The sequence below is a fragment of the Corylus avellana genome, chromosome 10, assembly GCF_965113065.1.
Source record: "Corylus avellana chromosome 10, dhCorAvel1.hap1.2, whole genome shotgun sequence".
NCBI lineage: Eukaryota > Viridiplantae > Streptophyta > Magnoliopsida > Fagales > Betulaceae > Corylus > Corylus avellana.
The window spans coordinates 18,679,917-18,707,733 of NC_142499.1; the positions used below are offsets into that span (position 1 = coordinate 18,679,917).

Here is a 27,817-nt window from a genome sequence, read left to right on the forward strand (position 1 = left end):
TGCAACATGCATTCCTTTAAAAAGAAAAAATAAAGATCAATATGAAAGTAGAAAGAAAATTATAAATATAAATATAAAAAAAGAAAAAATAGTTTTTTTAGGGTGGTTGAACAATATAGGCCTATTGAACTACCCCCACTGGCCTTGAAGGTTGATTCCACCGCTCCTCTAGCAAATCTAGGGGGTCCGGGTGACCACTTCTTGAAAATCTTGTAAAAAAATAAATCAATGATTGATTTTTATTGCTAAATTATTTCAGTTTTATGATAGTCATATAACAATCTATTAAATAACATTTTTCATATATATATATAAAGACACGTGTAATTTTTTAATTGGATATGACATGACGAGACAATTTGAAATTTTACGAAAATTAGAGATTTTGATGAGAATTGTAACTTTAAGAAGTTAATTGATAAAATTTAAAATTTAAGAATCCATTTAGTAAATTTTAAGGTAAGGCCATAATTCTCTTAGAGTCATTAAGCTACGTTTCGGTCCACTTTAAGGGCTTGTTTGAGATTGAATTTAATAGGCATAAAAGTGGTTTTAACATTCAAAAAGTCAGTTTGAAAAAAAAAAAAAAAAAAAAAAAAGTGTTCGTTTGGTAAAAAAATTAAAAAGCGCTTTTAAGGGTAAAAAAAATCCTAAAAAATGGCTAAAGCGCACTTTGGACAAAAGCTTAAAAATAAAGCTTTTGCTCAAAAGTTATTTTTGACTTAAAAAATTTATTTCTCAAATGCAATCTCAAACAGACTTTAAACGCATCACCTTCATGGCTTTTAATACCTTCAACACTGATTGTAATTAGGGCATTCACAGCAGCTACCCTAAAGTTGCTTCCCTTTCCAACACAAAAAATCACAAAAACTCACCTACAACAATTTCCCTATATCTTCCCTCTACATTAAGATTGCTATAGTTGAACCAATGTAGCAATTCACATGGTTTATTATAATCATAAAATGACATTTTCTCTCCTCACACTTTCCTATGTAAAATAAATGAATATAAAAACAAAGGATTTGGCTTACATGCATGTATGCTGTAGTTTAATCAACGGTTAAGATTGAATTTTTCAAAAAAAAATTTCATGTTCTATTTCTTATTAAATGCTTCTAAAAGTAAGTCAACTTTAAAATTCAATCTTAACCGTTGATTCAATTACAGCATATATGCTGTTATTAAAATAACAGCATGTAAGCCGGATCCAAAAAAAAAAAAAAAGTAAAACAAATAATATTTTAATGTTGTAGGGAATTTTATAAAGGGATATTTGAATAGGGAGGTGAAAAATAGTTTGGTTCCCTAAATTTATGGAAAATGACGAGGAAGATGCTGAGAGCTTGGAATGCTCTAAAGGTCTAGCCCACGTGTACGGCCACGATAAGGCTCCAGGAATTGTGATCGTGCGGAGCACCATCTTATATCTTTCTCCCGAGGAAAAAAAAAAAAAAAACAAAATCAAAAGCTTCAAATCGACTCCAAACTTCCTCATCTCGCCGCAATCCCCCGACCGTACTATCGCCGGCGTCATTCCCGGTAGATGGCCGCCGGAGAGTTATTTGGTCTCCGCGCACTGATCATAAGGTGATCGGGCCGTCTTTTCGATCATTCTCGCGACAGGTGCGCATCACGGAGATCTCTGCATTTTTTCTATACTCAGAGCAGGGTTAGGGTTTCATTGGATTTGTTTTTCTATTATGTATTTGTTTGGTTGCTCTGAAAATGGAGGAAAAGGAACGAATATTCTTGAATTTTTACTTTTGAGTGAATTCATCGCAGAAGTGTTATGATTGCTTTTGTTTCTGATGCTATTAATCTATACTTTCACTTCAAGTAAGCTTCATACTTGCATTGGGCTTATTTGAGTGGAACTTTTTCCTTTCGTGCATTATGGAAATTTGAGATTCATTACTCTGATTTCGTTTTCTTGTTCTACATTACAGAGAATGGAGTAAATTATTGCGGAATTGTCTCATTGTTTGTATTTTCTTCGTTTTTTTTTTGGCAGATAAGTTTTGGATAATTGGCAGCGAGCTTAGTTGTCTACGACGGATCATAGTTCTGTGAAGTATTAATGCTTTTTGAACGGTTATGTAGTATTTGCTGTGGAGAAATTTTGCTTTATTGATAGCAACTTTTGCGTTCCGAAGGGTGTGTATATAGCTATTAACTGGATCATCCAACCGGCTAAGGAAGTGCAAGTACAATAAAAATGGTAAGTTTTGCATCCCTTCTATGAAATTTGGGTCTGAAAACAGAGCTTTGAAATGCATTTTTATGAGCCATGGGAGTTGGAGCTTGTATCTCCTTGTTTGAAGTTCCGGCAGAAGTAATGGGGACCATTTGGATGGGACTTTCGAATTTGTTTTAAAAAAATTCAATTAAACTTTGCACTTGCGTGTCTGTGTATGTGCATGCTCCATTGATCTGTTGAATGTGTCCTAGTAAGCTGTCTGGCCCTTCTATTGGTTCTTAGGTTGAATGGAGGGAAATGAAAATGCTATGATCGAGAAAGGAAGTCATGTTTGAAGATTCCCTTTTTATTTCCCTCAATTCTTTCTACAACTGACAAATCCTGAGAGGATCTAGGATGCTTCTAGCATTAAAATGAAAGATGCTTCTCACTTGTCAGGCTGGTTAAGTTTGACAGACATAATCTTTGTTCCCATAAATTTAAGTGTTTTGTTGTTTTGCAGAATTGTGGAGTGCAAGATAGTAGACAAACCCCACAACTTGAGTTCTTCCTGTGTCGTAATGGAGGGCTTTAAACCTGAATGTAAATAATATATATATATTTTTTTATAAGAGTTAAGCAGGACTTGTCAACATAAGTGGAAAACAAGCATTTGAATCTTCGTCTTTCTTTCAAGTTTAAAGGGACCCTTTGACTTTTGAAATAATTAGTACTAGTTAGTGTTGAAGGTCGCATTCAGCATCTAGGCTTTACAAGTGGCATATTAATTTGTTTTTTTAGCAGCATCAGTGTAACGTTTAAACTAATATTGTTGATTTTTCCTAAAGTAATGTTGAAACTGAAATAGTTGTACTGATTGGTTAAGAAGATGTGATGCAGACTATCTGAATGGCACATTGATCATAGCTTGTTATTTACTTTATACTAATAGCAGGTGTTCTCACTATCCTTTTTTCATTTAGTTATATGGTATGGAATCTCTGTAAGTAATTATTTGTGACAGTCTTTTCAGAATCAGGGCTTCTGGATGGCAAAGGGCGCTGGAGGTCTAAATGATAGTGAGATGGCTTACGATAATTCTTCTAGAATTGAGCTGAAGCGTTCTCATCAGTGGTTCATGGATGGCCCTGAGGTGGAGCTGTTCCCTAACAAGAAACAGGCGACGGGGGGTCCGACCAACAATCTATTTTCAGGAATGTTAAACTCAAATGTTTCTTCATGGGGAAATGCTTCAAGTTTTCAATCATTCTCTGGCCAATTCACTGAGCGGTTATTAGATTCTGAGATAACCAGGACTGCTAATTTTGACGACAGAAATATTCCATCACTGAGCACAGAAAAAATGGATGTGGGAAGAAAAGTTAATGAGGATGCATTTGGGAACGATCCCTCGTTTGGTTTATCGATGTCACATACACTGGAAGATCCTAGGTCAGATCTAAACTATGGTGCATTTAGAAAAGTTAAAGTTAGCCAGGTTAAGGACTCTGAAAATGTCATGTCTGTACCGATGGTACATGCCTATAATCGGGAGGATAACAGTACCATGATGGCAACTCATGCTTACAAGGCAGATGACAATTCAATATCTATGAGTCTCACTTATAGCAAAGGGGATGACATCATATCTATAGGTGACATCTATGACCGAGCGGATAACAATTTTATGTCAATGGGACAACCTTATAACAAGGGGGATGACGACTTATCAATGGGTCAAACATACAAAGGAAACACCAATACCATATCATCAGGTCATACATTCAGCAAGGGTGGCAACAATATCATTTCTATTGGTCAAACCTATGACAAGGCAGATGACGATACCATAGCAACAGGCCACATCTTCAATAAGGAGGAAGACACTTCTGCACCAATTGTTCATGCTTACACTAAGGGTGAAAACAGTACACTATCAGTTGGTCACTCTTGCAATAAGGGAGAGAGTACTATCATATCCTTTGGTGGCTATGATGATGATGAAGATGCTAATCCCTCAGGAAGGCTCATGTCTGGATATGAACTGTTGATGGGTCATCCCTCCGTCCAAAGATCAGAAGTAGTAAACGCAACAGAATTGGTTCAATCAAATGCTGATGCACATGCAAGAACTTCCCAGATAACTGCTTCTGGAACTGAAAATATTTCCAAAAAGAAAGACGATCTGAAAATGTCAAAGAAGATTCCTCCAAACAACTTCCCATCCAATGTCAGAAGTTTGTTATCAACTGGTATGCTGGATGGAGTTCCTGTAAAGTATATTGCTTGGTCAAGGGAGGTAAATATCAGTTCTCGCTTATTTTCTATCTTTTGAATTAGCTTATCATTGATAACATCTCTGGTTTCTTCTGTGCATGTTAGAAGGAACTTCATGGTATTATAAAAGGTACCGGATATTCATGTGGCTGTCAGTCATGTAACTTCTCTAAGGTAAGCTTGTTCAGTATTAGTGCCACCCAGTAGACTGGTTAACTTAACTAAGGTTATGGATATTTTATTGTGGTGTTAAAGGAAGTCTTAAGCACAATTTTTTGACCCATTTGACTGCTCAACATATTTTGTAGGTGATCAATGCATATGAATTTGAGCGTCATGCTGGATGCAAAACAAAACATCCAAATAATCACATCTACTTCGAGAATGGGAAGACAATTTATGGGATTGTCCAAGAGCTTAGGAGCACACCTCAAAACATGTTGTTTGAGGTGATTCAGACTATAACTGGTTCACCTATCAATCAGAAGTCCTTCCGCCTTTGGAAAGGTGATGCAAACTATCTAGTTCAATAATGTGCTGCTTCAGACTTTTTGACTGTCTAACATTCTCCACTTTCTTCTGTTGTATGTACGTGTGTGTCTTTCTTCTCATGACTCCATTTCTTTATGCTTTCAGAATCCTTTCTAGCCGCTACGCGTGAACTTCAGCGTATATATGGAAAGGATGAGGGGAAACAATTTTCATGAAGCAAGCTCATTCAAATTGTGAGGTAGGGATCATCTTCGTTTTGTGCATAGAAGTAATCTCTTTGGCTATACCTTGTACTGATTGCACCACTAACTTAAGGGCTCTTGAGGTCGAGGCACATGGATTAGGAGATCATGTAAGATGACAGTTTTTTTTTTGGGTTGGGGTGCCCTGGGGGTGATGTATGATGAAGGCTGTAGTCCATTCTATCTTGAAGAAAAATGAAATTTAAGATGTGTTAGTTGTTACCAGAAAGGGAGATCTTTTTGTTACTTTGGGTATTATGCACTCTCATCATTTTCATTTATCTTGGTTGTATATGGTGTGCTCACTAATGGAAGGTATCATTTTGCAAGGGAGATCTAGGAGTATGATATATCTTTTGAGGTTTTCTTCATTCTCTTTGTACCCTGTCAAAAATATCTCTGTAATATTACTGATTCATTTTAATCCTGAATTATATTCTTATCTTATCAAAAATATTGAAGTGGTAGGCTGCAAGGCAGCATCATCAATATTATGAAGCTTCAACTGTGTTGTTAACATGTTGGATACAAATCGTATCAATTAGGTTGAGCCATGTTTTGGGAACCTAAATTCTTTTATCGCTTTGATTTAAATTTCAAATTCTCCTTATTCTCTCTTTCCTTGTCTATTTTTTTTTTTGTCTTTCCCCATGGCAGTAGAACTCCCTATTTTAATTCAGTCCATTCTTTAGAACCATTATGTTATGTACTTATCAAAAAATAAAAAAAATAGAACCATCATATCATATTGTGGCATTTGTTCACAGAATCGGGTGTTCTCCATTTTTCAATGACGAGGATATGATGGACTAGCGCTTTTAACTAAGGATCTTAGGAAGGCAGATTCTAAAATAAGGGATGTTGAGGCTGTAAGAATTAACATTGTGCTTCTGGATCAACTGTAGATGTTGTGTACATAGTGCAAGATGGGGGAAATGCTTGGCCATTATTTAATGCTTCTCCTACCATATTGATGTCTCGTGAGGGAATGAGATGGTAGGTCATCATAGTAGATTCAGCGCATGATCATCTAGTCACAGATTGTGGGAGGTGCTCATTTGACTTCACGTCACTTGTCGCAAGTGATTATATTCTCTTGGAATTGGTCATCTCATCTTCCTTCCATTATATTCAGACTCGAATGCTATTCAGTCACATTTAAGTTGGAAAGTTGTGGAGACTGATCAAAGTCTGTATCATTATGGTTTTATGTTAATTGTCATTTTCCTTGCATCTCCGTTGGAGATTATGTTACACTTATTGAAAAAACTTAGTAAAGCATACAACATTAATAGATGTGACAGCCTGATACATAGAACTGTGAGGTGCATGGAACTCTTCAGGAAATTCATAATTAGCAAGTGACTGGATTCCTTTGCTTTTCTTGTTGTTTATTTGTCTCCACCCCAGAGACGTCAATTGTGACAACCCCATGATTAAAGTTTTCTTTTCCAGTGTTACCTGCATGTATTATTTGTAAATCCAGCGCTATTTGCTCATTGGTTGATGGGGTTTGGGACTTGTAATCTTTGCTTTTGCCCCACACAACAAGATATAGGCCCGCAACTATGATAACAGCACCAAGTACCCTGTACAATTGATCAAATTAGTTAGTCACTCTGTTCTCGTGTGGTTGTGGTGGTGGATTAAGCTTGATAGTTACCTGCCAAGATACATTTGCTCAGCCAAGATGATGGAGCCCATGACAGCAACAATAACCATGCATAGGGGACTAAAAGCCGTCACAAAAACAGGGCCTCTGTCTTTCATTACTACTCCTTGGATATAATAAGCCAGTCCTGAACAGATTACGCCCTGCATACATGTATTTTCTAGATATAAAGAGTTGAATATATACTACTTGCTTGACTAGGATCTGATTTTTCTTTGGACATGATCTTTTTTCACATGTCAATGGAGAAATGAAAATAGGAATGGCTTTTCCCTTTGGATTGTGAGATGCATCACTTTAGGCGAACTATTGCTTTGATGGGTCTGGAATTCTGGACAGGTAAGGCAGAAAAGATTTTCAACAAGGTTGGGGTTTGAGAGATAGTGTCTAGGCCTGTTGGGCTATTTTAGGTTATGTAACCCCGTTGGTGGTATATGATCCCTGTTGGTTAGGTATGATCGAAGGTGCTCATAGAGTAACTTAAGAGGAAGTCTCTACAAAGATGACAATTTATAGATGAGTATAAAATTAGTTAGTTTTATAATCTTACACTGTAGAGAGCTGCCAGTAATTTGACATCCCAATTTATTGACCAGATGGCAGTTTTTCCCCTTTCCATCACTAGCGCCACTACGGCACCTTCGGCTGAGCCTAACAGGCATATCCAAGCTGTAAGAGAGAGCTCAGCAGGGTATGTTTTTAGTGTGATTGCCTGGAGAAACAGAGCATGAGGTTGTTATATTATGAGATCCGTGAAATTTTTCATGTAGTGATACGTATATAATATATGATGGGGAGAAACACTTTACTTGCAGAATCATGAAACAAGCCCAGCTGAAGCAGCCAATGAAGATCATTATGGAACCTTTAATTGAATGTTGAAGATTGGCTGCAGCCTGTTGCTGTTCGTGGTAAGTTTTTCCTTTCGTCCAGATCAGCTCAATAACGGGGCCTTTTACCAGTGTAATGACCATGGCTCCTGCAACCGTTGCTATGGTCCCTATCACCTTAGCTTGGGTGCGGATACTTTTAAATCTTACCTTCTCAAGCCTGGGAAGACAGATAAAAACAATGGTTTACATTGAGAAGAGGAATGGACGGCTTAGTCATCTATTCTATCAGTAAAGTTAGTCGTAGATTAGTATACGAAATATGGCATTGAAACTCAGCGTTTGGATCAGTACAAAAAAAAAAAAAAAAAATTTGAAGGCTGGTTTTCACTATCACGTCATCTCAATTGTATGGCAATTGTTACTCTTATCTTGTCTCTTAGAGATTTATGCTTTAGTTACCTAAGAATGCAGGCCATTATAAATGTAAGGGCAGGAAGAATATTGGTCATAGCGGCTGCAAAAGTTGCTGTAGTGTACTTCATTCCCAGGAAATACAAGTTCTGGTCAATTACTGGCCTGCCAAGAGAACAAGATATAAGATATATACATGAAATATTAGTAGGAAGAACTTGGTTAGTAGTATAGAAAATTTACTCCAATAAGCTGAGCACGATTATTTTGGTGAAGATTGCTAGTGTCATCTTTGGCCTTACTTTCCTGTAAATAAAACATGCAACAAAAAAAAAAAAAAATTAGTCGTCTGTTGAGTGTTGCCTGTGTCTGTCTGGATGTGCTTTGGAGAGAGAGAGAGAGAGAGAACTTGTCTAGAATGACTGCAAAGGGGGCAATGACGACGGTGGCAACGACATGGCGGTAGACAACAAGGACGTAATTGCTCATCCCCTTGTTTAAGGCAGCCTTACAGAGAACATCCATTCCTGCAAACCCAAACTGCAAGAATATAACAGCCAGAAATGGTTTAATTCTATCAAACGTGGTTTGTGGTTGGTTCTCCATCTTGAATTGTATGGCCGCTGCCTCCCACTGGATCAGATTGCTGGAGCTTCAGTTAAATAATGAAACAACAAATCTTATTATCTAGTTGCTCACAAGAGTAGCCTAATGGTGGTAGCAATGGGGTCCTGCTTATGTAGACGGTAATATTTTTCAAAGCTGGGGACTGCACTACTATCTTTAAAAACTCAAAATTATTACTCTAACAATTATCATCTCTATAACCATTTGTTGGTACTCTTGCTTGAGAAAGCTTTCAGCCCCAGTGATTCATTTATATAAATGGTTTTTTGGCTTTGTTGAGGGCCACTTTCCGCTGGTGGAATTGCTTTGCTATCCATTTTTAAAGTTGTTTTCAATTATTTGACAACCCTCCTTATTTGTGTTATCGTTTTTAAATTCACTATTTCAATTTTTTTTTTTTTTTTGTAGGCTTGACTTTTGGGCATTTATTAAAAAAAATTCAGTGTACGTTTTAAATTACGATTTCGCAAAAATAATCTGTGTTTTTAAAAGATATTGCAAAACGTAATGTGTTATTTAACAATCTGCGATTTCTACAAGCATGTCAGGAGGTGCTTATATAAAAAAGTTCGGATTTAAATCAAAATCACGATTCACATAACAAATATTTGATAAAAAAAGTTATTTTTAACATGTTTTACCAAACGCCTTTACAATTTTTAAAATCGCACTTATTGAAACCGCAATTTCAAACGGACTCTCAAGACCTATATGTTAAAGCATCTCTAGCAATATTATTAGTTAAAATAATTAGTAAAAAAATGCAACCTTTTATTTTAGTTACTATTTTTTCTAACTTACTCTCTATTATATTTAAATATTATTTTTCAAATATATATATATATATATATATATATATATATATATATATATATATTTTAACCTCACTTTTTCCTTCTTATAAAATAAAAAAGAAAAAGAAAATCTGATAATTATAGGAGAGATTAATATGTTGAAGGAGATGAATAAAGGGCTTTTGCTTATGAACATTATTAAAGGTGGTGGCACGATTGATAAAAAATTTCGTAGAAAAACAGAAAGGGAGGTGGCCATTTCCAACACAAGAATCTCTTTTGCATATTCTTTCCACTTTCAATGTAAAAACTAAAACACCTTGTACTCCACGGTCAAACTTATGTTGGGCACGTAAAATCCCACTATTTATATAAATCTTAAGGCCACGATGGTTTTTGTTTGCATGTGCTTTTATGCTGATTGCTGCCCTGCCACCTCCGATTTGGAATCCATTATTTACACCTTCAGTGCCTCTCCCAATATCAAACATTAGTATATTTCTTCGTCACCGATTAAACGTCACAATGTTTCATTATTGATGTGCGCTGCAGCATGCGGCTGTCTCTTTTACTTAGGATTTAGTGGACGTTTCAACAGTCTAAATTTAATTTTTAGGAAAAATTTCGTAAAATTTTCTAAATTTTCACGCGTTTTGAAAGTATTCTTCCAAAGTTTAAAGAGTATCGAACTTTCAATTTCTTTTAATTAGCCCATTATGTTAGAATTTTCTGTTAAATCTAGTTGAAATTCTCAAAATACCCCTGTTTTTTACTAGAAAAAAATAAAAAAAAAATTGTAAAGATTCAGGTGTTTATTTATTTATTTTAGGGGAAACTTCAGTTTGAGTTTAACGTTGAGGGAGACTTTGTTCAGGGGTCCAAAGTAAGAGATTTGAAAGTTGAAGGGGGCGTTGTCAAATTGGCTGAAAGTTCATGGGATCAAACTAAAGTTTCCCCTTTATTTTAATTTAAAAAACATCTTTATCTTAATTTTTTTTTATAAAAAAATAAAAATAAAATAGAGGCATTTGGAAAATTTTGATAAAAGTTAACTAAAAATTATAATAGACTCGGGTAATTGAAAGTTTGATACCCTTCCTTAATTGAGAGTTTTTAAACTTTGAGGAGGTAGTGTCAAAACGAGTGGAAGTTCATGGGTTTTGTGAAATTTTTTCTTAATTTTAAAAGAAAAAGAAATTCTGTTAATATAATTTATTTATTGTGCTAGAATATTCAGGAATTCTTTTTCATATTGCTTGTATGGGAGAATTTGAATTTTTGGGATCTTTTTATCCTGTATATGATACGTCACTTGCTACAATATTGTATTTTATTATAAAGATGCAACTTTATCCAACACTATCCCTAAAGTCGAACCGCTATAAATCCTACATGTTATTCTCCCTCTTTTTCTTTATTTTATTTTATTTAATGCTCCCACTTGATTCAGATTTCATTTCTTAATTAACGATCACTCAACCTAAAAGAAAACTTATATCAGAAATTTGTTTGACCAAATAGCAATTGAAGGATATCATATATATATATATATATCCTAGACTCAAGTATTCATTGACTTCTCTCTTTTGCAATTCCAAGCATTTGAATCAGTTGTACTTTACACAGCCAATCCAAAGCACAAATAATCAATAATAAATGTAATTACTTTGATTTCATATCTTTTTCTTTTTTTTAATCAACGAAATTAACAGACACTCTCCATGCTCAGATCCATCCCCTTCCCTATTCTCTTAACCTATTCATCAGCTAGTTTCCATCGGAAGGAAACCAAAAAAATAACAAAATGATGAGAGGACTAATTGAATGGTAATAAGTTTACATGCAAAAATAGGTGAAAATCGTAGTCGAGCTATATATTTTAGGCGAAATAGGCATAAGAATTTGTGTTAGCTTTATTTTGTAGGACCAGGGTCAGCTCTCTCTCTCTCTCTCTCTCTCTCTATATATATATATATATTTGGTAGGTTACTGCATCCTGGCTTTTTATTGGTTTAATCTTTTAGTGAAGACTTTTGTAACTGAATTTGTGTTGGTGCCTTCTCTCTCATATATTCTCAGATTCGGACTTTAACAGTACTTCTATCGCTTCAACCTCCTTATGGTGGTTGCAGTTGTTTCTAAGTGGGGGTTCAGATAGGTTCGCCTTAATCTGTGTATCTTTGACTTTTGTAACCGCTTTGAGAGGACCGGGTCACTTGTTTGACTTATTTCTTACCATTTGTAATTATTTTCGCAATGTTTTAGTTTGTTTTTGGTCTATTGTTGGGGAGCCCAACCCATTTTCGTTTATAGGATCGTCAACTATTTCTTCCTTTCGGATCAAGAGTAGCAATAATCCGCCCCTAAAACAAAAGGGCTTACAAATGAAAACCAACCCTTTAGGCGAAATAGGAACAAGAAGAGAGTAATAGTCCGGACCAACTTACAAATGAAAACCAACCCCTTACGTGAAATAGACATTAAAAAAAAAAAAAAAGGTTTGGGACTAACCTACAAGTGAAAACTACCCCTTTAGGCAAATATAAGTAGAAGAAAAGAACAATAGAGCAATTGTTCGGACCAACCTACAAATAAAAACAAGCCCCTTAAGCGAAATAGGCACAAGAAAAAGAGCAATAAGTACCCACATCAACCTACAAATCAAATAAAAGTGTTGCACAGTGCAAGTCACTTTTTCTCTTTCCTTTTTATGTACTGTCGAGTTATGAGACGTTCATTTAAAATAAATAGCTCATATTAGAACTATTGCACTACATGCAACACTCAAGATATAGAAAGTGATCTCCATGCCACCTATATAACCCACTTTCTCATAACCTTTTAACTTCGATGCTTTTCGACATACACAAATTGCAAATTGTATGCACGAAACAACTAGCATTGGTATAATTGACGTGTCTTAATAAGTTACTTTTGTTTTGTTTTTTTTTTTTTTTTGAAGTGGATAACATAAGCCACGCCAAAGAAACTTTTGCCTTAGTTGCAATTTACTTGCTTGATATTATGGTGATTGCCTATTTTGATACAAATTTTAGGTAGAATTTTGGGGAGACAAGGACTTGATATCCTTTGGTTTATCCCACACTACAAAAATATAGATCTGTGATGATCATGACAATGGTGCCAATGAAGACCCTACACGCAACCCATCTTCTTAAAAAAAAACATCTTGATCCGTCAATGATCTTCTGTACGTGGTTTTGTGGGGGAAGGGAAAGAAGTTGATAGATACGGTCGGTCAAAAAGATTGAGCCAATGGGAGGAAATCACCGCCAAAAGCACTCACAAAGACGAGTCTCCTTTCTTTTTCTTTTGTTTTTGATCGTTTCGTAAGCTTTTGTCTCCATAATTGTAAGCTTTTGTATCCATAATTATAAGCTTTTGTCGACGATTGTAAAGCTTTTGTCAATGGAAAACCTATCAACAACATTTCTTTTTCCAACTCGGAACATAAAGAGACGTTGGTCTTAGCTCGTATGCCTTCTATTTCTTCAGTCAAAAGAATTTCTTTAGACAAGAAAGGTACTTCTTTAGGAATAGGAAACGTGTATTATTAAAGAAAACAATAACCAAATTATTTGAATTGAGATTGAATAATGTTTGGCCCAAATTTCCTTTAACTACACCAAATTACCAAGCAATTTACAATATCTTTCTTTTAACTTTCCGTTTTTACAAATGTATCCTATCAATTTACTATACAATTTAGAATGTCTCTCATTGTTGGTTTTGGTTTTTCTGTTAAATCCTATCAAAGGGTATGTACGCATTTAAAATGACAAAAATATCTTGTATAAGATAAAAGAATTTTGAAGAAAAAAAAAAAGGCAAAAGAGATAACCTCCCACAATTGGTTGTGGGTCACCTCCCAGTCATGACGTTCTTTTAATCAAAGGGTGTAGTTGTATTCTTACAAATTTTATGATGGTATAATGTACATTTTATGTCACATATGGGTCGTGTGATGCGCTTGCCGTCTAAGTTGACTAAAAATTCTAATGCTGGGGGATATTGTAAATTGAGTGGTAGATTGATAAGATACATTGCAAAAATTGGAAGTTTAAGGGGAGACATTACAAATTGCGTAATAGTTTTTTTTTGTGTAATAGTTTGAGGTGAATAAGTGTAGTTTTTTTTTTTTTTTTCCTCTCTCTAGCATCTCCAGCTAGCAGAAGTAGGCAAAATAGCTATTGAAAAAGTACAATTTTTCGCTTTAACTATTCATTTTTTTCATACACACTCCAACAGAAGTAGGCAAAACAGTGTGGGAAAAAGTGTGAAAGAAAGATGAGGAGAGAGAGAATAAAAGGAAGAAAGGGAGACAAAAATAATAATAAACAAAGTTTATAGTGTGAATAGTGAATATGTTAATCAGCCTATTTACTATTCACACTAAAAGGAAAAACTGCAAAATAGCTATTCTGCTGGAGAGGAAAAAAGGCTAATAATAGTTAAATTTGACTATTATAAAGGATTTCTCTATTCTCTTAGAGATGCTCAATCAAATTTAGCCATTATGAGTCATTTGCATATTTTGTTAGAAATACTCAAAATGAGAAACAGTCATTTCTATGAAATCATTATTTTCAGCTATTTCGTAATTCTTAAGACACATTCCTATCTGCCAAACGTGCCCTTTGTCTTATTTAATATTTTATAGAGATATTCATATATAAAGAAGTTGAGGATGATACACATCAAAAAAAGAAGAAGATGAGGATGGGTTATGTGTGCCTGGCACGAGGGGACGAACCACGCAACCCATAAAAATGAGTCTATCTGTTGATGTCTGCCGCAATGACATTACATTGAACCTCTATCCCACTTGGACGGACTTAGAAATTACTATGAGCAGGGGTCACGGTCATAAAACTTTGTGGGGCCACCTTATAATTTTTTTTTTTTTTTACCTTAATTTTTTGTTCTTATGAATTGAAGGGAGGCCATGGCCTATGCCACTCATCTTTCCATCCTCATAGAATTATTCTATAATTCCATCATTCTTATTCAGACCCCTCACTAGTGGACCTTGCTCTTCTTCTGTTCCCTGAGAGGGCTGTCACTATGTCCTACAATTTTGGGTGAGGAAAAAAACAGGGGATGAGACTGGCTGGAGGTGAAAAAGAGGGAACAATAAAGAACTAAATAGTAAATAGTAACATTGACAAATAATAAAAATATTCATCCAGTGTGCTACACAAAAATGTAGCAAAAAATTTATTTTACTTGAGCTAATTTGTTGAAGAGCAAAAACTCGTAATATTAGCTAAATATCTAGCTAATATGAATAGTTTAATTATAATGTTAGAGATGCTCTTAGCGAGTGAAAGAGAGAAAAAGACTTGTTCAAAAAGATGGAAAAAGGGACAATCACATCATAAAAAGGATGTAATTTCTCATGGCGGCTGTCCGTGGTGTAATTAATTTAAATTAGGGACTCAAAACACGACAACAAATAAAAGAAAAAAAGAATGATTTGCATTAAAAGTAGTTTGGCCACCACTATACCTTTTTCAATAGTCACCCTCTCATTTAGATTTTCATTTAAAATGAATGGCCCATATTAAAGCTATTGTATCTCGTACGTACGAGATCTCAATCCCAACTTTAAAAAGTATATGTCTCCCACCCCACGTCTAAGAAAATTACAACCATGAAAGGGCTTTATCATGGCAACCAAGCTACGTAAACAATCGTGTGAGTATTGATTTTCTCATCTTTCATGGCCTTCTATTAGTCAATCTCTATGACCTACTTTAGTACAAAAAATATTGAATTGATTAGGTAGTTTCTATTTTTAGGAAGCAAACAGGATGTTGCAGAAACTAGGGTTGATCGCATTTAGAGCTGAAAACTCCACTAATCTATTAAAAAAATGTTTACTCGCTTTGCTAGACATTAATACAAAGCAGGGTATAACTATTTAGGGTGGTGGTTTAATGACAAAAAAATAATAATAAATGAAATAAAGTAGTTAAGTACACAATATGGCATAGGTTCGAATTTCGCAATGAAAATCTATATGTTTGATTAGTATAAACCATCTTGGTTCCTATTAATGCATCGATGGGGCTGGGTCAAGCTATGACTTAGTCGGACTTGAGGGAGCGCTTGTGATTCCCGCTGTTTATACTTCTCATGTGCGGCTCCCAACAAGTAGGTGCTACTATGGTCACGCTGACTCACACATAGGTAAAATAGCTACAGTTGATCTCTTCCGCCTATCTTCTTTAATTTAGGAAAAAAAAACAAAAAACAAAGCGAGGTATAGTCAATTGGAGGTCCAACTTTTCTTGCTAGTTTCCAGATTTAATGAATTGTTAGTTGTAGTTGGATTAATTTTTTCAATGGCCGGACCGGTCACTTGCCAAAATAGGTAAAATAGTCATTGGAGTTTGCTAGTACCAAAGAGATTAGAAACACACCGATATTTTAGTTAACAAAGAAATATTTTTGAAGTAAGGCATCAATTTTTGAGTGGAGACCTAAACGCCCCCCTTTTACTTGCTGATATGTCATGTTTTCTGCAATTGCTACTTGTGGGAGGCTTACTTTGTGTGTACATGCCCCATGTTCAATCATTGTTTTTAGGGTTTTGCTTCCCATTTGAAGTAATGGGCTGTATCTTCCATTTGATGGAAGTGTAGTTAATTTCATCATAACGAGGATGTAATTGCTCATGGTGGCAGGTGTCCGTGGTGTAATTAATTTAAATTAAGGGTTTAGAACGTGACAACACATAAAAGCCAAACAGAATGATTTGCATTAAAAGTAGTCCGGCCACCACTATAACTTGTTCAATAATCACCCATTTATTTAGATTTCCATTTAAAATGAATGGCCCATACTAAAGCTATTGTATCCCATACAATAAACATAGATATTGTACTAAATCTCAATCCCAACTTTAAAACAGATATATGTGTCCCAGTTGTAAGAAAATTACAACCATGAAAGGGCTTTATCATGCCAACCATGCAAGCTACGTAAACAGTCGTGTGAGACTTGATTTTCTCATCTTTCATGGCCTTTTGTTAGTCAATCTCTATGACCTACTTTAGTACAGAAAATATTGAATTGATTAGGTAGTTTCTATCTTTAGGAAGCAAGCAGGATGTTGCAGAAACTAGGGTTGATCACATTTAGAGCTGAAAACTCCACTAATCTATCAAAAAAATGTCAACTCGTTTCGCTAGACATTAATTTGAAGTGGGGTATAACTATTTAGAGTGGTGGTTTAATGACAAATTTTATTTTTGAAGTAATTTAGTACACATTAGGGCATAGGTTTCGAATTTGTAATGGCTTCTCTGAGAAGTATGCATACATAGTCAACACAAATTGATTGGGCAGGGGACTTTGATGCTCGTCACTGGCTTTGGGATATTAAAAACCAAAATTATGGCCACCTACCTTCTATGATAACTCATTTGGTTATATAAATCCATCCACCAACTCATTAGGGCAACAAAAAAGAGGATGAACAAGAACAGAAACGGAACTAGGGATGCTTTGTACACTATATCTTTTAAAAAAAAAGATAAAGAAAGAAATGTTATAATTTTCTCTCTCAATTTTTTTTTTTCTTTTATCACTTTTCATAAATTAATTCTTAACCTCATCCTCATTGTTTGACAAAACTTTTTTAAAGAGTGCGTTTTGCCTTTTAGTTATGATGTGACATAAAGATAAAAGTAATTTTAAGTATTTTGTATTTCATTATTTGTTAATACTTTTACTCTTCTACTAAAAAGCAAAAAGCTATCATAAAAAATCTCAAAACTTATTTAGTATGGGCTCATATTCATTCATTAACAAAACTGACAATAAGACATTTTTATTGTGTTAAATAATGTTGTATATTGAATTACACTAAAATATTGTTCATAAGGGACATATATACAGGCCAATAATACAAATACATACATACATTACCAATATGGGACATGTTCATACGCTACATATTATCTAACAAGCCCCCTCAAAACTCAAGGTAAAGTGCGAGAGGCCAACTTGAGTTTGGAGACAAAAATGCAAAACCATCCTAGAGGACATGACTTTGTGAAAAGGTTCACGATTTGATCATGAGATGCAACCAAATGAAGCTGTAGCGAGCTCTTAAAAAAGAATGCAAAACCACCCTAGAGGACATGGCTTTGTGAAAAGGTTCGCGATTTGATAATGAGATGTAACCAAATGAAGCTGTAGTGCGCCCTTAAAAAGATGACGGATAAAATGACAATTAATCTCAGTATATTTGGTTTTATTTATGAAAAACGTTGGACAGTCTGCTTAACTCTTGTTGTTATAGTATAAAGGAATAGTAAAGGAAAGAGAGACATGCCTATCCTATAAAAAGTCATCGCAAGCAAAGAAGCTAAGGAAGCTAAGCACGTGCAGCAACTCAATAGTGCTAGTCTTTTTCTAATTTCTTTTTCTTTTTCTAAGTCAATAGCACGTGCAGCAACTCAATAGTGCTAGTCTTTTTCTAATTTCTTTTTCTTTTTCTAATTCAATAGTGCAAGTCTATTATAGCGTAAGAAAGGTTTTGCCCAAACAGTCCTCGTTGGTATTACTGCTAGTACCAATGAGGACTGTTTGGGCACGTGCAGCAACTCAATAGTGCTAGTCTTTTTCTAATTTCTTTTTCTTTTTCTAATTCAATAGCACGTGCAGCAACTCAATAGTGCTAGTCTTTTTCTAATTTCTTTTTCTTTTTCTAATTCAATAGTGCAAGTCTATTATAGCGTAAGAAAGGTTTTGCCCAAACAGTCCTCATTGGTATTACTGCTAGGTCTAAGCTTATAGACATAGGCTATCTAAGATGTAAGGGTGAAAATGCGGGCCGATAATAATCGCTCACATCCGTTATCCGCACTTATTTACAATCTGCATATGCGGATACGAATGTAGATAGCAAAAATTGATTTTTACAAATGCGGATGCGGATAGCAGTTTTAGGGTATGCATATGCGGATATTATCCGCATCCGCATTCCTCTCTCTCTCTCTCTCTCTCTCTCTCTCTATATATATATATATATATATATATATATAAATTTATGTTAGTCAGATTTGTAATTTATGTTTCTTATATTTGCTAGATTTGTAATATTGTTGGATTTTACTTTTAGAAAACTCTTTTAATTTGTTCTGATTAATTGCTTTATATGTTCTTCCTTTATTATTATTATTTTTTAAACGTTTTTTCTTGTTACCGACTATAGATTTACTAGAAGCTAAATATTAAATAATGTATGTGATGAAAATTTATAGGCAAAATGATTAGAACGCGTGATATGAATAATAGTGTTCAACTATATATATATATATACATATATATATATATATATATATATATACTAAAAGCAATAATTACTAAATTACAATTCAATGTCTAAAACACTAATTATCTCAAATGCGGATAGCAGATAATATCCACATTTAATATCCGCGCGGATGTAAATAGTAATCACATAATGCAAATGCGAATGTCAAAAATCATTATCCGCATCCGCATTTTCACCCTACTAAGATGGAAGCGAAGATAGCCATTCTTTTTAACTCTTCATGGGTATGAAATTCTTGCCGTGTTTAGAAGGGTATTCCATGCAAATTTTCTTCATTCAAGTGATTTTTTTTTTTTGTCTGATTTTCTATGTGCTTATTTCCTCTGTTCTATTTGCATGGTAACAAACAGGTTACGGCCGCCATTGAGAATAGAAGACATTGTCGCATTGAGAACCCACTATCAGGTGGCTTGGTTAACTCTTATGGGGTGGCTCGCAAGCCACCCCAAACCGACTATGGGGTGGCTTTGCATCTCACGGCCATCCCAAACTGGCATGGGGTGGCTGCAAAGCCACTCTACAGTGGGTTTGCAATCACCTCTAATTAACATGAGGTAACCACAAAGCCACTCTATGGGTGTTGGGGTGGCTTGCGACCACCCCTAACCTTCCTACGGGGTGGCTTGCGGCCACCCCAAACCCACATGGGGGCGGCCACAAAGCCACCCCATGGGTGTTGGGGTGGCCTGTGAGCCACCCCTAACTCCCTGGGGGTGGCTTGCAACCACCCTATGGTGAATTTTAAGGTAACAGCCCCATTGTGTGTGTATATATATATATTAGAGTGAATGACGGACGTTAGACATTTGAAAGAAAATGTAACTGAATGACTTATGATTTTTTTTTTAGAACAAAAAATAAAAATAAAAAAGTTTAGGGTCTTTTATTTTCACATATTGACTTAGAGATTTATTACAAACTTTCCCTATATATAAAATAGACTTTTAAAAATTAATTTTTCCCTCCAAATAATTTTTTTTTTAAGTTTTAATTCTGCTCCTGAGCACGACTGTCTACGTGTTAGGGACTTGGGAGAAAAAATACTTGTCCAAAAATTTTGAATAAGGGGCAAACACAATTGCCAAGAAGATCACCGAAGGGGGTAACCACAACGTACAACTGTATTATTCTATATATATATATATATATATATATATATATATATATATATATATATATTCTATTTTCATTTCCAACATTATTTTTCATTTTCTTCCTCTCCCTGCTCTCTGGTGTCCTTACGAGGAGGCCTTAAGCCATTGGGGACTTGCCATTTGCATAAATTTGTAACACACACATACACGTGTATTTATTGTTTCATCCGTTCCAAATAACAAAAACAAAAAAAAAACAAAACAAAACCAAAAAGAAAAAAGAAAAAAGAAAAAAAAAAAAAAAAAAAAAAAAGATATCTTATTTGCCTGATTTCTGAGAATCTGTTGTGGTGGTGGTGGTGGTTGAACTTGAGTCTATCATATATGTTGATGTCTTCCGAATTCGCAACGACATTACATTGAACCTCTATCATTACAACGGGACGGAGTTAGAAATTATTATGGGCAGGAGTTAAAAAATTTTATTGCAAGAGGCTAGTACTTTATAATTTTTTTTTACTTTATAATTTTTTTGTTCTTAAGAATTGAGGAGAGACCATGGCCTATGCCAATCCCTCCTCCCTCCATCCTCGTAGAGTTATTCTATAATTCCATCATTCTTATTCAGACCTCTCACTCAAGCTAATGAACGAACTATCGATTCTCGGCCTCTTTTTACCCCCACGGGCCCACTCTATTATTTTCAATGGGATCCAAATTAGCCAAACACTAGTGGACCTTGTTCTTGTTCTTGTTCTGTTCCCTGAGAGGGCTGTCAGGGGATGAGACTGGAGGGGAAAAAGAGGGAAACAATAAAGAACTAAATAGTAACATTGACAAATAATAAAAATATTCATCTCATGTGCTACACAAAACTGTAGCAAAAATTTTATTTTACTTAAGCTAATCTGTTGAAGAGCAAAAACTCGTAATATTAGATAAATATATAGCTAATATGAAGAGTTTAATTGAAATGTTACTTGTTCAAAAAAGACTTGCTCAAAAAGATGGCAAAGGGGACTATCACAACTTATGAATATACAACAAGGATGTAATTGCTCATGGCCGGGGTCCAATGCAACTTTAAGGAGAGAGATCTCTTAGTCCGATCCCCATGGTGTAATTAATTTAAATAAATGGCTCAGAACACGACAACACATAAGAGAAAGAAAGAATGACTTGCTTCGGCCGTCACTATAACTTGTTCAATAATCACCCCTTCATTTAGATTTTCATTTAAAATGAATGGCCCATACTAATTAAAGCTATTGTATCTCGTACAATAAGCATAGATATTGTATGAGATCTCAATTTCAACTTTAAAAAGGATATGTGTCCCACTTCTAAGAAAATTATAGCCATGAAAGGGCTGTATCATGCCAACCATGCAAGCTACGTAAACAGTCGTGTGAAACTTGATTTTCTCATCTTTCATGGTCTTCTGTTAGTCAATCTCTATGACCTACTTTAGTACATAAAATATTGAATTGATTAGGTAGTTTCTATCTTTAGGAAGCAAGTAGAATGTTGCAGAAACTAGGGTTGATCACATTTAGAGCTGAAAACTCTATTAATCTATCAAAAAAATGTCAACTCGCTTCGCTAGACATTAATATGAAGTGGGGTATAACTATTTAGAGTGGTGGTTTAATGACAAAAAAAAGAATTTTAAAGTAGTTAAGTATACATTAGGGCAAGTTTCTATTTTTAGGAAGTAAGCAGGATGTTGCGGAAACTAGGGTTGATCACATTTAGAGCTGAAAACTCCACTAATCTATCAAAAAAATGTCAATTCGCTCCACTGAACATTAATATGAAGTGGGGTATAACTATTTAGAGTTGTGGTTTAATGACAAAAAAAACAATTTTAAAGTAGTTAAGTATACATTAGGGCATAGGTTCAAATTCCACAACGGAAATTTATATGTCTTGAATAATGTAAACGATCTTTACTCCTATTGATACCTTAGTGGGACTAGGTCATGCTATAACTCAGTCGAACTTAAAAGAGCGCTTGTAATTCCCACCATCTATACCCCTCCTGTGCAACTCTCAGCGGATAGATTCTACTATAATTACAAATAGGTAAAATAGCTACACTTGATCTCATTCGCTTGTCTTTTTTAATTAGGAAAAAAAAAGTGGGGTATAGTCAATTGAAACTCCCAACTTTTTTTTAAATTTTTTCCTTTCCCAGCAAAATAGCTATTTTCAATTCTTCCTTCTATTATGAATAGTAAATAGACTAATCAACATATTCACTATTCACATTATAAACTTTGCTTATTATTATTTTTGTCTCACTTTCTTCCTTTTACTCTCTCTTTCCTCTTTCTTTCACTATTTCCCACACAAAATAATATTTTTTTTAAAATAAATAGTAAAATAAAAAATTTGTTAAAATGTGCATGAAAAAATAGTAGCTAAAATAAAAAATTATACATTTTCAGTAGCTATTTTGCCTACTTCTGCCGGAGAACCAGCTGAAGAAATTGAATCACATTAAAAGAAATTGATACAAAGGGGAAGGAAATGCTTTAAATACTAAAGAAAGCGATAAAGTAACTTCTTTTCTCACTGTTTTCAAGAACCGTAGGAAGACATTACTACCATCGCAACATCAGTCAGTTCAAAGAGGCATCAAGAAACTAGTTAAGAAAAGAGGCAGGCTCTAGTAATCAACTCTCAACATCAGAATAAAGAATAGATTCTATCAAACTCAGGAAAAATAATTTCGAGGGAAAACAAACTAATATATAACTGATTTCTCAAAATACGAAGATCTGCCATTCACGCCCAAATGAGTAGTGATTGTAAAATAATAACAGGGAGAACAATACAAGCATCAAAGATATAGTAGTTTTCCCCATTAAAATGGTTCCCTGTGATCCCATCTTCAACAAGATTTGCTTAAGATCCACAGCAAGCTGATCTTTGGGTAGATTGAGCAGCTCCTGCTGTCTGGTCCGGCTGATTAATCTTAATTGTCTGTGGCTGAAAATATCCAACAACCAAAAGTCTGTTAGAACAAATTACAAAGGGGATGAAATTGTTTGCGCCTGGGTAAAATGTGTAGATTTTTACTTTTAATGTAAATTGTTTCCAGAAATAGAGATAGTCATATAAATATGGAAAGACCTTAGCAGTGCCCAAGAAAACCCATTTAGATTTAATTTATTTTTCATCATTTGTGACTTCAAAGTTCAAATTATACCTCAGCCCTTGAGTCAGTATCTGCCAATCTTTGCTTAATATCCCTAGCTATTGAAAAGAATACCTCTTCCACGTTTAAATTTGTCTTTGCACTCTGTAATTCACAGGTTTTTTAGCATAAAAAGATAAAAGGAAAGAAAGACAAAACCAACAGTTTCTGCAAGTTAACATAAGCAACAAATTTTCCTCACAGTCTCGAAGAACTTGATGCCGTATTCATCAGCAAGAGCCTGGCCCTTTGAGGTAGGAACAGCCTGAAAAATAGGTCCTTGTCAAGTCAACGTCAATGATGGCCAGGGAAACTAACATATACACACGGACACACGGACACACTCACACACTGTGAGAGAGACAGATAGAGAGGAGGAGGACAGACCCTTTTGCTTTCATCCATGTCAGCCTTGTTACCAACCAGTATCTTGTTGACATTGTCAGAAGCATGCTGCTCAATGTTACGAATCCAATTCCTAATGTCTGAATGTGGAAAGAAATCAGTCTAGTTATCATTTGTAACCAGAAACGTTATTATGCATTCCAAAACTTGAAATAATAACAGTGAAGGAAGAAGACATTACTGTTAAAAGATGACTCATCAGTGACATCATAAACGAGCAAAATACCCATGGCTCCACGATAGTAAGCTGCAGAAGATAGTGAAACTTAGTCAAGATTCTAACACTTCAAATCATGAAAGAAAACACTTGGAGGTCAATAAAAATGATCAATTACAGAAAAATGTCTGTTTATATCTAAAAAAGTACTATTCTTGAACAAAATACTCTATAAATTCTGAAAACACTACAATATCTAAGAAAACACAGCTCCTGCTAGAATTGAGCAAAATCATATATACATAACCCTCGTACGCTTTTACAAAATTATTGCCAAGGTTCTATTAACAGGCTAAAAATGGTCTTGGAAAAGATTATTTCTAAGTCGCATAATGCTTTCATCTGAAGGCAAATCCTAGATTTCTTATTGCTAATGAATGCCTTAATAGTAGAATAAAATATGGGGAGCCAAGTGTGCTCTGCAAATTGGACTTGGACAAAGCTTATGATCATGTAAATTGGAGTCTTCTGCTATACATGCTAAGGAGGGGTTCTGGGAGAAAATGGTCCACATGAATAGCTCATTGTATCTCCTCGGTGTGTTTTTCTATTTTGGTGAACGACACTCCCACCGGTTTTTTAATAGCACCTGTGGTTTCAGAGAAGAGACCCTCTATCTCTACTGTTGTTTATCAATTTATGGAGACTTTGAGTATGATGATTTTTGTTGCAGTGAATGGGGGTTTGTAGTATCACTTCTCTGTGGGGAAAAGGATGTTGGTGGGTTTGATATCTTCCATCTTCTGTTTGTGGATGACACTTTAATTTTTTTGTGAAAGGGCAAACCTAGATCACCTTTGTCATTTGCGTTGCTTGTTCTTATATTTGAACCTCTCTTTCGGGCTTGAAGATCAATTTGGCTAAGTTAGAATTGGTTCATGTAGGTTTGATTGATAGCAAAGAAGGTTTGGCTAGAATCTCGGGTTGCAAGTATCGCCTTTGCCTATGAAGTACCTTGATCTTCCTTTAGGTGCTTCTTTTAAGCCAAACCTATATGGAATGACATTATTGAGAAGGTTAGGCGTTGTTTGGCTGGCTAGAAGCGGTTGCACTTGTTTAAAGGAGGTAGGATTACTTTAATCAAGAGCATTTTGTCTAACTTGCAACCTACTTCTTGTTATTGTTTCCCCTCCCAATAGGGTTTCCAATCGAATTTTTGAGAAGCTACAACTGAATTTCTGGTGGGGGAGGTATGGGTGAAGAGGTCAAATTTATTCTAGTAAGTTGGCCCAAGGTATGTATGTTCTCCAATCTTTGAAGAGGTATTGGGTGTTCAGAACTCTCTTATTCAGCTGAGCCCTTCTAGGGAACTGGCTATGGTGTTATTCCTTTGAGAGAGAGAGAGGCTCTATGAAGAAAGGTAGTGGGCGTGAAATATGGAAGTCAATGAGGTGGGTGGTGCTCTAAAGATGTTTTTTGGTCTTATAGGGTGGGTCTTTGGGATGAGTTTTCCAAATGTTCTAGTTTCAAGGTGGGTGACAACTCCAAAATTAGTTTTTTGCACGATGTGTGTTATGGTGAACGGCCTCTTAAGGCAATGTTTTTGGAGTTGTATAACATTTCTTGCCTTAGGGATGATTTTATGGCGGATCATTTTCAGTTCCCTAATGGCTCAGCTTAATGGATTTTGTAGCAGTGCATGATTGGGAATTGGAATTTTTTTCCTCATTCTTCGATCAGCTATATTCCATTAAGCTAGAATTGGACGGTGTTGATAAGCTTTGTTGGAACCCCTCCAAGAAAGGGTTGTTTGATGTAAAATCATCCTATAACATCTTAATCCCCCATGATAGCAAACCTTTCCCTTTGAGGTGTATTTGGCAGAGCAGGGTCCCATTGAGAGTGGCTTTCTTTGCTCAGTCCACCAATTTAGGTAAGATCCTCATAGTGGAAAACTTAAGAAAGCAGAAAATCATTATAGTAGATTGGTGCTACATGTGTAAGAAGAGTTGAAAAACTGTTGACCACCTCTTGCTCCATTGCAAGATAGCTAGTGCCTTACGGTACTCTATCTTCAATCTTTTTGGCTTAGCATGGGTCATACTTGGGTGAGAGATATCCTTACTTGTTGGAGAAGGAAGATCAGTAATTCTCAAAATGAAGCTTTGTGGAAAATGATCCCGCTCTGTTTGATGTTACGCATTTGGAGAGAAATAAATGATCGGAGCTTTGAAGACGGTGGCGGAGCTAAATGCCTCATTTTTTCCATACCCTTTTTAGTGTATAGTTGTTTACGATTGTTTGCACATTATAGTCTTCATGACTCTTTTTTTCTCTTTCCTTTTTTTTGTTTAGGTGTTTATCTTGTATACTTCTTGTGTACTTGGGTGCGCCCTTTAGTCTTTAATGAAATCCTTTTACTTAGAAAAATAAATAAATAAATAACACAACCAAGTTAAAAGGCTCAAGTACTTTACAGTACACCCACATAACATTCTAAGCCTTTGTCCTCCTGCTTTTGACAGAACAGACCAATAACAATGTCAGCCTATCGCTGATAAGTCAAAATCATTACACCAATTCCAATCGCTGATAAGCTCCTGCTAGTCATATCATAACAAAACATGCTATTTCTCTTTAAAAACATGTTGTTTGAATGCATATGAAAAGTAACACAATTGTGACTTGTGAGCTTTGACGATCACTCTTGTACCAACTTAGATAAACAAACTCATGTCTTTCAAACCTTTTGACAACCCCAAACAAATGCGATATATAACTACATCATTCATAATGTGTTCAAGACCCATAAAAATTGCTTAAGAGTACATTTACAACCCTACTCCATATCACCTTAAAGGCAAGATACTAACCTGTTGTAATCGTTCGAAACCTCTCTTGACCAGCAGTATCCCAAATTTGCAATTTGATTCGTTTGCCATCAAGCTCTATGGTCCTTATCTTAAAATCAATTCTGTCAAATAAAATCCAACCGAGTAATATCAGATGCCAATTATGGAGAAACAAAAGGAAAATTCCCAATACTCTTACCCAATCGTTGTAATAAAACTCGTAGTAAAGGATCCATCTGAGAAACGCAAAAGAAGGCAACTCTTACCCACACCTGCCACGTCACATAACAAGTAAAGTATTCAGGATCCTAACTTGATATGAACAAGATGCAAAGGTAAACCTCAAAACAAACATAAACGTAAAATTAGAGCCTCTAATGATCATAATATCACTCTTTATAGCCGCACACCACATATCAAGGATCCACATAATTTCAGGGCTAAAGTTGAAATTACAATCAAACCAAACCAAAAAAAAAAATCCGTGAAAATCGTTCATATTAAGCTCAAAAGAAGCATAATCAAAACAGGTCTTAAACATAACCTCTTTTTTTTTTTTTTCTTAATTCGAAACGAAATAGATTTGCAATCGATTCAAACAAGTAAATGAGGGATTTCGAAGGGCAGAAATGTAAAATCATACCGCTGTCGCCGATCAGAAGGAGCTTTATGAGGTAATCGTAATCGGCTCGAGCTCTAACAGGTGGAGCGGCCATCGAAAACTATTCGCGGAGAGAAAAACAAAGCTAACCCTAAACAGCGAAATCCCTCCGAGTAAATAATAAAATAAACAACGAAAAATAAAAAAGTGAAACTTCAAATTTGAAAAATTTGAAGGACAATTGTGGAAAAGGAAATACCAGATCAGGAAGCGGAAGAATGAGATCTACGGAGATGAGAGAAAAGAGGAGGGAAGCGTCCCTGGTACGTCAGCACCGGTCGGCCGTTGAAAAATGTGAGAGAAAGTTTTGGGAAAGGGTGCGTTTAACTATTTTAAGGTGTGGGAGAGGGCTTTGAGCCGTTGGGTTATGGGTGCATTGAGGTCTGGGTCAATCTAACGGTCGAAATGGACTCGTCAACAGCATCGGTGGTGGTACTATGCTAAAGAATCTGTAGGGAGGTTAGTGAAGCGACGTGTTGTTGTTTTGTTCGTTGAGGAGATGGGACGACGACGTGCTTCACGCAAAGAGGGTGCGGGAACGGCACC

General features: G+C 35.3%; 3 protein-coding genes across 8 annotated transcripts; 1 reads left to right on the forward strand and 2 right to left on the reverse strand.

Moving 5' to 3' along the window:
- The first annotated feature begins 1,471 nt into the window (after positions 1-1,471).
- LOC132162598 (uncharacterized) lies at positions 1,472-6,575 on the forward strand. 6 transcript variants are annotated; one of them, XM_059572867.1, is made up of 7 exons: positions 1,472-1,629; positions 2,018-2,224; positions 3,207-4,481; positions 4,565-4,633; positions 4,768-4,966; positions 5,096-5,189; positions 6,099-6,575. In XM_059572867.1, the coding sequence occupies exons 2-6, from the start codon at positions 2,222-2,224 to the stop codon at positions 5,164-5,166; spliced, it is 1,617 nt and encodes a 538-aa protein (XP_059428850.1). In that variant the 5' UTR covers positions 1,472-1,629; positions 2,018-2,221; the 3' UTR covers positions 5,167-5,189; positions 6,099-6,575. The 6 variants fall into 6 exon arrangements, with proteins under 6 accessions (XP_059428850.1, XP_059428847.1, XP_059428848.1 ...); XM_059572864.2 differs by lacking the exon at positions 6,099-6,575 and adding an exon at positions 5,961-6,092; XM_059572865.1 differs by lacking the exon at positions 6,099-6,575 and adding an exon at positions 5,267-5,522.
- On the reverse strand, positions 6,393-8,940 carry UMAMIT12 (nodulin MtN21 /EamA-like transporter family protein). The gene is made up of 7 exons (XM_059572873.1): positions 8,519-8,940; positions 8,353-8,415; positions 8,158-8,274; positions 7,675-7,915; positions 7,416-7,577; positions 6,857-7,008; positions 6,393-6,782 (listed from the first exon to the last, which is right to left on the reverse strand). The coding sequence occupies exons 1-7, from the start codon at positions 8,713-8,715 to the stop codon at positions 6,548-6,550; spliced, it is 1,167 nt and encodes a 388-aa protein (XP_059428856.1). The 5' UTR covers positions 8,716-8,940; the 3' UTR covers positions 6,393-6,547.
- Positions 8,941-22,700: 13,760 nt separating this feature from the next.
- Positions 22,701-27,591, reverse strand: LOC132191848 (ras-related protein RABE1c). Its single transcript, XM_059606961.1, has 9 exons — positions 27,471-27,591; positions 27,254-27,362; positions 26,810-26,882; positions 26,632-26,732; positions 23,783-23,848; positions 23,584-23,681; positions 23,399-23,461; positions 23,209-23,301; positions 22,701-22,988 (listed from the first exon to the last, which is right to left on the reverse strand). The coding sequence occupies exons 2-9, from the start codon at positions 27,324-27,326 to the stop codon at positions 22,905-22,907; spliced, it is 651 nt and encodes a 216-aa protein (XP_059462944.1). The 5' UTR covers positions 27,327-27,362; positions 27,471-27,591; the 3' UTR covers positions 22,701-22,904.
- Between the last annotated feature and the right edge of the window lie 226 nt (positions 27,592-27,817).